Source organism: Protopterus annectens, chromosome 12.part0, assembly GCF_019279795.1.
Source record: "Protopterus annectens isolate FY-2018-M chromosome 12.part0, PAN1.0, whole genome shotgun sequence".
Lineage (NCBI taxonomy): Eukaryota > Metazoa > Chordata > Ceratodontiformes > Protopteridae > Protopterus > Protopterus annectens.
In genome coordinates this window covers 932,519,680-932,534,039 of record NC_056746.1, presented here as the reverse complement: position 1 = coordinate 932,534,039, position 14,360 = coordinate 932,519,680, and the positions used below count along the sequence as shown (strand labels likewise).

General features: G+C 34.7%; 1 protein-coding gene across 1 annotated transcript in view; it reads right to left on the bottom strand.

Moving 5' to 3' along the window:
- The window catches only part of FCER1G (Fc fragment of IgE receptor Ig), a 597,912-nt gene extending 591,793 nt beyond the window's left edge, over nt 1-6,119 (bottom strand). Inside the window, exon 1 of the mRNA XM_044088973.1 lies at nt 5,841-6,119. Within this exon, the coding sequence (XP_043944908.1) occupies nt 5,841-6,119 (279 nt within the window). The remainder of the gene's footprint in view (nt 1-5,840) is intronic.
- Between the last annotated feature and the right edge of the window lie 8,241 nt (nt 6,120-14,360).

The window sequence follows — 14,360 nt, the reverse complement described above, 5'->3', positions numbered from 1 at the left end:
TTCCTTTCATTGCTGTATTTATGTCTGGCTTATTAAGGTCAGGTTAGTGAGATCTGAATCACTGGTCAAACTGTTTAGAATAAGAATATCTGTGACCAGTCTTAAAATCCCAAGGAATGGTATATGGTTATGATACCATGGTACTTAAGGGCTTTAGCATTAATGCTTAGATGATTCATAGCGAAAATGCAGAAGAGTAAGCAGAGTGAACCTATAAAACAACTCTGCTTACTGACTAATGTCCACAGTTTCTTATACAGGATGTGCAGGCTTCACCTTAACAGAACAACTGCGGATGCTTCTAGAGATGTAACCCATCAACGTAATCGTCTATTTGATCAGAAAGCTGATTAAGAATTGTTGACTTTATACAGTTGCAGCTGAGGGATGTCAACTATGAGAAACAAAGGTTGTGCACTTACTGTAACAAATAAGTCTGTCTTTGGTAATCAGTAGAGCTAAATGCTTCAGGCATTAGGACTTTGGAAAATAACATTTTCCCAGGCTGCTGGGCACCCTTTCCTAATTTCTGTCATGCAACTCTCTTCCCTCAATCTCCAGTTCTTCAGTAATAGCACTAACATGAGGAAATAAAACAGTAAAAAGTAGAAAGAGAACTGAAACCAAACAAATCACAGGTGGTAGGGGATGAAAGGAGGGAAAATACCAAAGGCTGACTCGTTTCTTAAACAGATATTTTGATGCTATGTAGATCACTTTCATGTTTGATAACAGGTTAATCTGCGCTAACAACTAAGCGATAGTCCATAACAAAGACTCCCGGGTGGGTCACTATCATAGACACTATCATATCCAGGATTAAAGCAATCCTGAAGGAAAATCATCACCTGGATATTATGTCCACATTATAATGTCTAGTGAAACTCTACAACAATGATACATACGGAAGCATTGCACTGGATGGCTGCAAATGTGCATATAGCTCTTGTAAAGCTGAGACATAGGCATTGAAGTATACCTCTCAAGCTGAAAGTGCAAGAAATCTGGACCAAGGCCCAAAAATAGGGAAACATTTTAAATAGAAACTTAAAAAAAAGTTAATATATTAAAATGGTTTGCATTAGCAAGCATTTTCTGGAAGATAAGAAGTCTGATGGTCAAATGTCTGTTACTAATTAGTAACATCAGCCCTCAATTATTTGCCAGAAACCCACAGATTTTATGATGGACAGACCAAAAATAACAGGCAAAAAATATGGACATTCTGCAAAAATCCGGACAATCTAGAATTATGCACCGAAGGAAGAAGTTCACCATTGGTATAGCAGAATTCAGTACAATTAGTCATTTGTTAAAAAAAAAAGTGAGAGAATTTTGATTTGCCCATAAGGAATCTCATCTAATGTTGGATATGTATGATTGCAGGATGATCGCTATCCCTGTTAAAGCACACTGAAAAAAGACTAGAGGATGGACACAGTGAGTCATAGTTATTTAGGCACAAATTATGTTTTTTTTTTAATGAGAGCCACTCTCTGTTTACAGAATATGAGATATGGGAGCTTGACAGACACAGCATGTAATTCAGAAATTGTCTTTATTGAGGTAACAACCACTAGAAATAGTTTCCTGGACACAAATTATGTCTGCTGAAGAGACTGGCTCAAATGGTCACTATGTAAATTTCTTGACTATTAATTAAGGTCAAAGGTAAGACAGGGTCCTGAATCGGGAAATGTCTGAGAGGAAATGCTCCTATCAGAAAACGTTTTATAGATTTTTGCTGAAGGAAAGGAGGAAGACTTGAACCACAAATAAATCTGCCAGGTACACTTTGAATCATTAAATAAATCCTGAGCTGAGCACTTCTGATAAGTACTACCGTAGGTATACCCATAAGGAATAGCAGGTATACCCATAAATAATAGTAGTACTACCATTTGCCTTATTCATCTAGGTGAACTCTGAGAGGACAAGAAAAGAAACACAACTCTTTGCAAAAAAAAAGTTGTTATGTATCAGCAGAACAGTTCAGTGAGTTAGTGCATTTATCAGGTATTTGGGGTTTGAAATTTCTTTGTATAACAAATCACTGAAGGGAGGTAGTTTTTATTGGTTTAACTTGTTGTCTAAGTATGAATGGTAGGGAGGTGGTCACTAAGGGTGTTAGGGAGGGATCCAGAGTAGTGTGATAGGTAAGGATGGTTTGTAAGGATCCAATCTAGTATGGACTCTTTCTTAGCTGATTTATCTATTCTGGTATAAGTTTGGATTAGTTGAGAGAAGCCGTGGAGGTTAATATGGTTAGTGGGGAGTTGCAGGTAGACCAGTCTATGTTAAAGTCACATAGAATCGCGTTTTTTTTAGGGGGAGGGTATGAGATGCCCAGTGGAGGATGGATTCTACTGTATTAATGTTATTCCTGGGGGAATGTATGCACCAATAATGTTTAGATGTTTTTTGAGTTGATTTTTAGTTTAGCGAATATACTATCTGTGTTATTGAAGGTAGGTGGATGAATGTCTAACATGTCTATAGTAAGATTGTTTTTAAAAATAAAGACATTACCCCACCTCTTTTATGTGCTCTATCTTTTCTGAGACTGTTGTAACTTGGAGGAAGTAATTCATTATCTTTGTTATGTGGCTTTAGCCAGGTTTCAGTAAGAAGAACTATGTCAGGGGAGTATTGCAACAGGGCTGCATGTAGCTCTGTTGTTTTGTTCAGAAGGCTTATGTTAATGTTAAGGATTAGGAGGTCTGATGGTTTTCTTTGAGAAAATATTGTGTGTAGGGTTGCTACCTTTCCAAATGCCCAAAGTGGGACATTTGTGCTACAAACATCAGATTTTGCAGGGCAAAACCTACCCACGGCCAGTAAAAAGGACAGAACTTCAGTTTTTTGCCTGAATAGAAGTTTATTCTTGTAGCATTTTAGTTCCTTATTCTGTTTCTTATAACATTTAGGTGTTTCAGATACAGAATAACTGCTTTATGCAACTATTACATAAAATATAGAAAATAATTTTGTCCTAAAATCTCAGGATGTTTGCCATTTTTTCACATTTTTTGCAGGACACAACTGCCCAAAGAGGGACTGTCCCTCGCAAAGTGGGACAGGTGGTAACCCTAATTGTGTGTATTGTTTGATTGGTGGTGTGGTTAAGGCTGGATGATGAGCTGGGATTTGGGTGTATATTGTCACCTGGTGGAAGTTGAGGTACTGTGTGGATGATAGCCAATGTGTATTTAGATATAGGATTTTGTATGGTACTGGGGGATTGTAAATGCGATCATGTCCACATAAAATGCATTGTAAAATGAAGTTAAGATTACTAGTAGGTTTGGCTTGGTTTTTGGAAGGGCTGAGTATGTGGGAGATTGAATTATTAGTTTGGGGTTAATGTTTTGGTGATGGTATGAGCTATAATTAAGAGGATTCCCACTAGTAAACCTTGCAATGGGAGCATTTTGTATTATAGGGTTGTCTAGTAGTAGTTGTGCTGATGGGATGGAGGGTAATTATAATAAAAAAATGCCTTGTTGGGGAACATGAGGGCTTTACTAGAACATAAAAGGTTTGTAATTAGAGAGGTATACCTTAGCCTGTGTATGTGTTTATCGTGAAGTTGTATGACTAGTTGGTTGTGATAAGGAACTTACCTGGATGTGGCTGACTGGTTGCTTGAAGTAAGGGGGACAGCTTAAGTAACTATAAAGGTGATGAAAGGTTGGTGGGTGGGAAGAGAGGTAGCATAGGGGAGCAGAGTGAGTCCAAGCTGGATTACCCAGGACATAATGTGAGTAAATTATGGAAAAACAATCAGAGATTTTATTGGAGGTACATAGTTTTACTTGTTTTTTTTACATAAGATTGTCCATGCAATGTCTTTAGAACTAGACCACTCAAGATAAAAAAAGCGGAAAAAACATAAAGGTCTTTTCTTATAGAAATCTCTTCAAATACACTTTTGAATTTAAAATCATGAAAAAATAAATAAAAAAATAAAAAAATCACCAGCCACTGAGGAAAAACAAATCACGGTTTAATGTCACATAAAATCCAAATGACTAAGTGCTTTCGCCAATATAGGCTTCTTCAGACTCATTTTAATCAATTGAAACACTAACTTTTATACAGTGATGTCATATTCAGCCACCAATAAAGTTCCATCTTGCATAATTGAATAATTCAAACTGTTAAAACTTAAACTAAAAAATAAACACTCCAAAAAGGATATAAACGTTTTCTAAATATTCATTACAAATGCAGTATATATCAAGGTAATATAACCACATTTTATATTTCCTAAATTCATTTTTAAAATAGTAAAATGTTAATTTATGTACCATCTAGACCTCCATAACTCTTTGTTTCAAAATTGCAGCTAGAGAAATAATGTCATTCAAACCCAGTGGGACAGTAGAATTTAATCTAAGCTGCCTTTTCGCCTCCACTTCAAGCCTGTCATCACATCCTCTCTCATTTGGAAAAATTTTGTCAATCACAAAGAAAATAAATATCTTAAATTTGTTACATTTTGTACTGTGAAGAAACAAAGCATTATGTATATCTTTGTTCTTAATTGACCTCAAATGTTCACTTATTCTGTTTCTCAACCTACATAACATACATACATGTTTTTCCTACATAGAATCCCGAACATACTGTACAAGTTGCCAAATAAACTATCATAGAGTTGTTACAACTACATCTCCTGGGAAGTTTGAGGGAATCTATGTAACTACTGATGGAAACATAAGGATCATCATTAATACATTTGCAGTATCTACAACTACCACATTTAGACATTAGTGACTTGTACCCTATTTTCTCATTTTTGCCAGAATAACCTTCCAAAATGTTTTTAATATTCTTACCCCTACTATACACCACTTGGGGTTTTGGACCCAATTTCTCATTGGTTTCTTCTTCTAGACACATATCCCAGTGTCTATAAATTACAGAAACTAGGTCATGTGTCTGGTCATTAAATCTCAATACCATCACATTCCCATCCTTGATTTTCCTGTTGTTGTGTGCCAACCCCTCACTAGTTCTTAAAATGTGGCTAAAAGAGGTGTGCCTATTAGCCAAATTTTCACACTTGGTGTTCACTAACAATTTAGTAGGATATCCCCTCTCTATGAACATACCTATCAAGTTGTACAGCTCACCCTTAAATACAGTGTCATCACTCACTAACTGGGAGAGTCTCACCATTTGGTCCTTTGCAATGCTTTTCCTCTGGTGAGGAGGGTGACAACTGTCAAAGTGGAGCAGGGTGTTCAAAAAAGTTTGTTTTCTGAAAATACTGCTGTTCAATACCTTCTCATTTCTGTTAATGGAAAGATGTATATCTAGAAAATCAATATCATTTGCTCTCCATTGACAAGTGAACTTGAAAAACGTGGCTGTAGTATTCAAAAACTCTACAAAGTCAACAGCTTCCTTTTTATCTCCTAACCATAAAATTAGGATAATATAGTTTTACTTTACTCATGTAGGGAGACTCATAAATATATTTTTTCTCCCATTCCAACAGAATGAGGTTAACAAAAATGGGGACACACTTGGCCCCCATTGCCACTCCTGCTGTTTGATGAAATAGTTCACCTTCAAAACTCAAAAAAATGTTTTTGAGGACCATCTCCATTATATCAAGGAAATTTATTTTTTTCATTTTCTAACTTTTGGCTTTTTATTAGGCTTTCATGGAACATCTCTAAACCCTCTGTATGTGGGATGACTGAAAATACATTCTCTGCATCTATTGTTAAAAATGAATAATCTTGGTCATCCTTAACTGATCTGAATCTCTCCAGACAATGCTAAGAGTCTTTGAGAATATGAACTGCTTCTCTCATAATTAGACTTACCCATTTGTCGACCCATGCTGCAAGGGTTTCAGTTTTTGATCCCCTTGCTGCTACAATTGGCCTGAATGGTGGATTTTGTGGGTCTTTATGGATCTTTGGAATCCCTAAGATCTGAGGTGTCACCGGTATCTCCACTGTCAAAAATTTGAAATCTCTTGTATTAATAATACCCTGAAATAAAGCATCTGAAAGGAAGTTGTCAATTCTCATGTAAGCTGTGTTAACTTCATTCTTAGAAATCCTGGCATAGGTGGAATCATCATTAAGTATGTTAAACATTTTAGACACATAATCTATTTGTACTATAATGACAAGACCAACTCCCCTTGTCTGGTTTCATGATTCTCACATTTTTATCACCAGCCATGTCAAATAGTATCCTTCTTTCTCTTTGTATAAACAAAAGAACAGTTTAGGCAAAGTCAAAATAAAATCTTTCATGCAGGGTGCGAAATGGCAAGAGGAAGTCAATGAATTAGACCAAGTCAATGAGCAAGACAAATCCAAACTTGCAGTCTTTAAACCAAGTTGAACAAAAGTAATCCAACATATAATTTATTAGTGTTTTTCAAACTATTACAGCAACCATTTCCTACTTCAAGTTTAAATACATTACTAACAACACCCAATTGGTCAAAACAACTTCATCAAATTTACATATATAATTAAAACTGAATTAACCATATAAGGTCACAAATTGAAACGTCACATATACTAAAAATAAATATTTAAACTATCTAAAACAATTCTACCTACAAACATTATCTATAACATTTTTAAAAACAGTAATTATTCTACGCTATAACTACCTATATTATCACTACAGAAATGGATAGGTCACATAGTAGGTTATAGACAAGCCTGATGGAATATGAACTATATATTAAACCTTACTAATAATATGGACCTTGCTATAATTATCATAATGATAAATCTCTTTATATAGAGGGGCATATTCATGGTTTCATTAGTCTTTTCTTGCGTAGGATTTCAAACCAGGGTACCTATCAGATCTTATCCTTATGATCCATTTTAGCTCACACTCCTGTAGGTAGTTATCAATGTCACCCCCTCTGACACTATCACACAAAAGCTAAAATAATGATCTGGTCCAGTACTTCTAATGTGTTTAGCTAAAGCATTATTCAGAGAGATATATATGGTCTCTTACCGTTCTCTTAATTGTCTAGTTGCCTATATAGAATCACAACAGATACATTTGGCCATATAGACAATGTGTATGCTTTTACAACATGTTCTTGTTTTAAAATTATATTTAACTAATGTAATAGGATGTATAAACTCCATACTAATATCTATAAACGTACACTGATTACACTCATTACAAGGGTGTGTGTTGTAGATCTCCCCTCTAGTGTTCATATCATAAAAGGAAGACCTATGACATAATTAAGATTAGGTTTATTTTTATACACAAATCCTACTACTGAATCAATGTCTTGGTCTAATTTGAAAATATCCCAATATTTAACTATTATTTCCTTTATATCCTTAACGTCCCTTGTAAAATACAAAGGAATCTAACATCATTCCTCTCCTCTTTTCCATTACCATAGTCCAATTCTTCCCAATCAGAAAAGTAAGGACGTGCTTTACTGTTCCTCAAATCATGAACAACTTTAATTTTTCTATCCAAATCTAACTCAGAATAGCCCTCAACCTCTTCTGTATAACCTGAGGGTGTAGGATTAGGCCCTCATCAACTGTCCCTTAATGATGTTGTCAAAACAAACCTGGGATGCATACAACCTATATAGGCTGATGTCTAAGTAAGAAATATATTCCTCAGAGTAATTGAGTGTAAACTTAAGGAAACTAGTCATGGCATTGATCTCTCTAACAAACACAAGTAAGGACTCTTCTGACCCCTTCCAAATAATGAAGAGGTCATCGACAAACCTCCTGTAAAAACCAACATTATTCTGAAATATTTCATTCGACAAAAGGAGCTCATATTCCCAGTCAGCCATCACTAGATTGGCGTAGCTATTGGCACAAGAAGTGCCTTCACCATATATGAAGATATTATTTTGAAGAATTATTTCCAGAAAAATGCAATCAAATCTATAGTTTTGCATCAATAGCTTTCAGATACCTTTGCATTCTAAGGACACCTTCTTCATTAGGTATCATTGTAAAAAGGCTAACAACATCCAATGTGACTAAAATGAAATGTTGATCGATATCCAGCCTCTTAACATACTCATATAAATCCAGGAGGAACTGTTTACTATCTTTCAAAGTAAACTGATTCTCATCTACTACTGGCCTAAGGTAATGTTCTAGGAAAATAGAAACAGCCTTGACCTGTCACAATGGTGGCTTTTCTAAAGATTTATGGACTTTGGGTAAACCTTGAATTATGGGAATCAATGGTTTATTAACTTTTAAAAACCCAAATAATGTTTTAGATATTATACCACTTTTAAACAGGTCCAGAGCATCATAAATTATTTTTGGTAGAAATTTCCATCACTAAGTAACTCTTCCATACTTGCATCATAGTCTGACCTATTCATTATCACCACTGGTCCTCCCTTGTCTGACGGTCTAATAGCCAAGGAATTATCATTACACAGTGTTTTTAAAGCTTTCCTTTGAAAGAACGTAAGATTATGTTTAAATTTTTCTCCTACTAATAAATTATCATCTAGTTGCACCTTTCTAATAAATAACTTAACATCTATAACAGAATCTGTGACATCACTGTCGGCCTTCCTTTTATGATATCTACAACACGTCTATATGTAATGTATGTTCTGCTCTACGCGTTCTATATAGGCAACGTCCAGACAATAGAAGAGAATGGGTAAGACCATATATATCATATATATGTGGGCTCTCTGAATATGCTTTTAGCTAAACACATTAGAAGTACTGGACCAGATCATTATTTTAGCTTTTGGTTTGAATGACAGGGTGCACATCCCTACACACCTAAAAGAAGACTAGAAAACCATGAATGATTAATCTATATAAAGAGATTTATCATTATGATATTTATATAAGGGTCCATATTATTAGTAAGGTTTAATACATAGTTCATATTCCATCAGGCTTGTCTAACTCCTACTATACCTATCCCATCATTTAGTAGTGATAATATAGGTAGATATAGCGTAGGAAAATATACTGTTCTCTCCTTTTAAAAATGTATAGATAATGTTTGTAGGTGAAATTTATTTTTAATTATTTTAGGCTTGTATTGCACGTTATAATATATTTCATGTTGATATGACTATTTTTATAATATTTTATAATACTTGTTTAAATGTCGCTTAATGTGTCAATTTTGTATTATTATGTTCATTAGTGTTACTCCATTACCTTGAACATATAGAAAATTTTTAGATAGTTTTTATATTTATACGTGATTTGATGAAGTTGTTTTGACCAATTGGGTGATGTTTTTCAAAAAGTTAAAAAAGACTGATTTTGATTTTTCTTGCTCTTTGACTTGGTCTATTGACTTAGTTAGTATTATGAAGAGTTGCGCTATTTCAAACCTGCATGAAAGATTTTATTTTGACTTCTTTCTCCTTGTGTTAAATTCCCCTTCATTCTATTTTTTTCCATTAATACTTTTGTAAATTCACTTTCACACATCTTTTTAAACAGTGCTATCTCTAAGTTGTTGGGGGGAATGAAAGTACTTTTATGCTGTAAAGTATTACTTCTAGAACTTGCATTTGATTGAGCATCAAATTAAAGTCTTAAATGCAACTGTCTTGTGTATAACTTTAAACTCATCAAAACATCTACCAAATCCAGTTTAAAATCAGGTACAAAGAACAATCCCTTCTTCAACAATTCAAAATTAACATTTTTCCATATACACATTACTAAAGTTGTACATCATAAAACCTTGGTTTTTAGTTGTCTCACATGAGGGATCAACACATGAATTGACCTCTGTGTTAACAGTAAAGTCATCTAAAACATTAGTCATATTCATTACTGAAAACATTTCACATACATCAAAACCATCCCAAATAATCAGTTGCATCTCATTCTCCCCCACCCCTTTGTTTCCTGATATTGTGCCCATTGTTCTGTTGATTCCACAAGACCCTGTTTGACTCCTTAAACTCTCTGACCTCCTCAATAGTGTGTCTTGTTCTAAAAAAAAAACTTCTATTCCCCTTATAACATATTGTTCATTGTTAGAGGAATTTTACAACATGTTGTAGTCACTTCTCCCATTTACAAGAGCTGCATTATCTGTCTTATTAACAGGATATGCTGTATTATTTTTATAATCTACAGTATCCCAGTTTAATTTGCGCTGTTTAATACTCATGTTTTTTTTTTACAAACCAGTCTATATAATTTAAAACTTTGTGATAACTTTGACTTTGTTGCGAGAATAATACATCATTAACAATACTTTGATTTGAAACTGATATTTCATTCTGTAATGTAATCAACTTACTCTGATTGTTCCTTATTATAATGTCCAGCATCTCCAATCCCACTTTGTCAAGCAAAGCAATAAGTCTGCGATGTCCTGTAGTCCCACTTTCTATACCAAGGGGTTGTTTCCATAAACTTAACCCCTTCAGAACTTGTTTAAGCTCCAATGACTTTCCCAAAAAGGCATTGTCTAATTGAAGAGATCTAAACTTTTTACATTTTTTTCTCAAAGTCATTAATTTGGGTTCACGGCACTGCAGTCCTTTCCTCATTTTGGCCATAAAATTAACTTTTGGTGCCGCGAACCAGTCAGCAGTCACTTCCCCTCTGTTGAAAGTTGTTGGCTGCTGTGGGAACGCCTGCATTATTTTCCAAAATTGGCATATGTAACCTAAATAGTTCAACTGGAGAATTGGTGATCATATGATCTATGCCCTTTCTCGAGCTCTCTTCCAACAATAAGGTAGATAGTCTCTGCAACGATGAAATAAGCTTGCCCATAAGTGCCTCCATTGGAAGATATACTGAATAAAACTGGACTCGCTAAAACTCCAAGGCGGGCTATACAAACTGATAACCAACTTAACAAATTGTCAACAGGCACACCAACTTTAAAAATCACAAAAAAATAAAAAAATTAACACCTGCAGAGGAAAAACAAATTACAGTTTAATATCACATAAAATCCAAAAGACTTAGTTCTTTCGCCAATATAGGCTTCTTCAGAGTCATTTGTAATCAATTAAAACACTAACTTTTATACAGTGATGTCATATTCAGCAACCAATAAAGTTCCATCTAGCATAACTATATAATTCAAACTGTTAAAACTTTAACTAAAAAATAAACACGCCAAAAAGGATATAAACATTTTCTAAATACTCATTACATATGCAGTGCATATCAAAGTAATATAACCACATTTTACATTGCCTAAATTTATTTTTAAAATAGTGAAATGTTAATTTATGTACCATCTAGACCTCCATAGCTCTTTGTTTTGAAATTGCAGCTAGAGAAATAATGTCATTCAAACCCGGTGGGACAGTAGAATTTAATCTAAGCTGCCATTTCACCTCCCTAGCTTCCACTTCAAGCCTGTCATCACCACCTCTTTCATTTGGAAAGATTTTGTCAATCACAAAGAAAATAAATATCTTAAATTTGTTACATTTTGTACTGTGAAGAAACAAAGCATTATGTATATCTTTGTTCTTAATTGACCTCAGATGTTTACTTACCCTCAGCCTATGTACTGTTTTTCCTATGTAGAATCCCAGGCATACTGTGCAAGTTGCCAAGTAACCAATCATAGAGGTGTTACAGTTACATCTCCCGGGACATTTGAGGGAATAGTTGTAGCTACTAACAGAAACATAGGGACCGTCATTAATAAATTTGCAGTATCTACAACTACCACATTTAGACATTAGTGACTTGTATTCTATTTTCCTACTTTTGCAAGCATGGCCTTCCAAAATGTTTTTAATGTTCTTGCCTCTACTGTACACGACTTGGGGTTTTAGACCGAATTTTTCTTTAGTTTCTTGCTCAAGACACATCTCCCAGTGTCTGCAAATTACAGAAACTAAGTCCCATGTCTGGTCATTGAATCTAAATACCATCATGTTCCCATCCTTGATTTTCCTGTTGTGTGCCAAACCCTCACTAGTTCTTAAAATGGGGCTAAAAAAGGTGTTCCAAGATGGAACTTTATTGGTTGCTGAATTTGACATCACTGTATAAAAGTGTTTTAATTGATTACAAATGACTCTGAAGAAGCCTATATTGGTGAAAGCGCTTAGTCGTTTGGATTTTATGTGACATTAAACTGTGATTTGTTTTTCCACTGCGGCTGGTGACTTTTTAATTTTTCATGATTTTAAAGTTTGTGTGCCTGTTGGCAATTTGTTAAGTTGGTTGACACTTTTGAATTTAGCCTGTCTTATCTGTAAGCGTATCTTTTACATAAATGTATTTAAATACTGTGTATTCCTATTTTTTTTTAAAGACTGTGTAAAGGAGGGACCTAGGAAGAGGTTTGTAGCTGTTGGACCTGGTAGTATGCACCCGTGCAGAGTTTAACTGCTTGGTATAAGGACTGCGATGCAGCTTAAGCAGTTGAGACACCTACCTTTGTTTGTTAAGTGAATTATCTTGGTAGGGTTTTGTTCACACACTCCTTCATTCTGGGATAGGTTATTGATAGAATAGTGTTCTCACCCATGGGGGGGGGGGGATCCCGTAAGGCAATATTCACTCTAGAGTTTGCGAGATAAGTGAATTAAGGTTGTTGACAGAACTAAATAGTTTTCGCACTCACGGGGGAGAGGGAATCCCGTAAGGCAATATTCACTCTAGAGTTTGCTAGATAAGTGAATTAAGATTGTTGACAGAACTAAATAGTTTTTGCGCTCACGGGGGAGGAGGAATCCCGTAAGGCAATATTCACTGTAGCATTTGTTTAAGTGAATTATCTTGGTAGGGTTTTGTTCACGCACTCCTTCATTCTGGTTTAGGTTGTTGATAGAAGAAAATAGTGTTCGTGCTCACAGGGGGTGGGAGGGATCCTGTAAGGCAATATTCACTGTAGATTCTAGAGGGACATCCTCCCAGGGGACAAAACAGCTGCAATGGCCATATGAATGTTCTTTTTCTCTCCTGTACTCTGTTATTTAGCCCTGCAAATGTTTTTTTTCTCTCCTGTACCCTTTTGCCAATTGAATTCGTTTTGCCTTTAATTTTTTTCAATTAACATCTTCTTCATCACTAATCTTAGAGCCTCCTTTTGTATTCATATCTTTGTTTTTTGTGATTCATTTTATAGTTCTTATTATTCTTATCTTTACTTATAACCTCCTGTTCTCATTGCGTCTATCTCTGCTTTTCTTGATTTAATATTTTAATTTCTTCTTGTGGTTGTTCATACTCCTCTTGCTCAAATATATTATGCTTTGCTTTTTCTACCTCATCCTTTCCTTCTTTACAATCCATCCATATATCCCCAACCTTATTAGATTTATAACACTGCATTTCACATTTTTGCATCGTATTCTGTTTCACCACAAATATAAATTTAATTTTAACACAACTCATAATCAAATGATGTCTTTCCACAAAAAAAAGTTTTCAGTTGACTCCAATAATTCACAGTTCCTTTTTGACCTTCAAAATTTATAATACTAGGAATATGCACAATCTTTTCATTTTATAATTTTAGTATGACATTAAAATCCCATCTCCCAATCCATAACCAAGTGTTGTCATATACCTTGGAAATGTCCATTATTTCTTTAAATACATTACTTAAGCATCTTTTTAAAGTCTGTGTTTCAACTTCAAGTCCTAAATTGTGTATGTATTTTTTCTTGGTTTATCTATAAAAGGCTTTAAACTCATATAAACTCCAAGATGTACATACTTTCTTTTTATATATTCTCCCAAAAATGTTTCCATTATATGTTCTTTTTCAAAAATAATGTCACAAAAGGCTCTCTACTTACATGAATAAAAGCTCTCCCTCCAAAGGTTTAGTTCCAAGTGAAGAAATTTATATTATCCCATACCTTTTATCCTTCCAACCCCTTTTCTTCTTTACTGTAAATCCTTACTGTAAAATTTCTATTGTGCTTAAACTCCGACTCTATCTCTTCTACTTATTTTCTTCCCTTTTCCCTTACTATATCCACATAAGATTTATTTTCCTTCATAGTATTTTTATGTACAAGTTCTGAATCTTCTTTTTGTATTTTGTCCATTAAATCTCCCCAAGAAATGCCCTTACCACTCTCCAAATCAATCACCACAAACAAATCCTGCAAAGTATCATCCTGCAACCCGCTCAAATGGAAGGTTGTAAGAAGAACTTTGTTACTATCCAGAATCCCCTCGGCAAAAATCCCCTGCTGGAACTTGTATTCTTAATCATGTGAAAGTCTAATTCTCTCTCTGCTCCTTCAGAATGCTTACAATTAAGTATTTTGTTGGAATGGGAAAGCTGGATAACCTTCCACATAATCCTATCACACTCCTTCTCCTCCCCTTGCTGATAAGAAGTCTCAATTGACTTCACTTCCACATCAATCG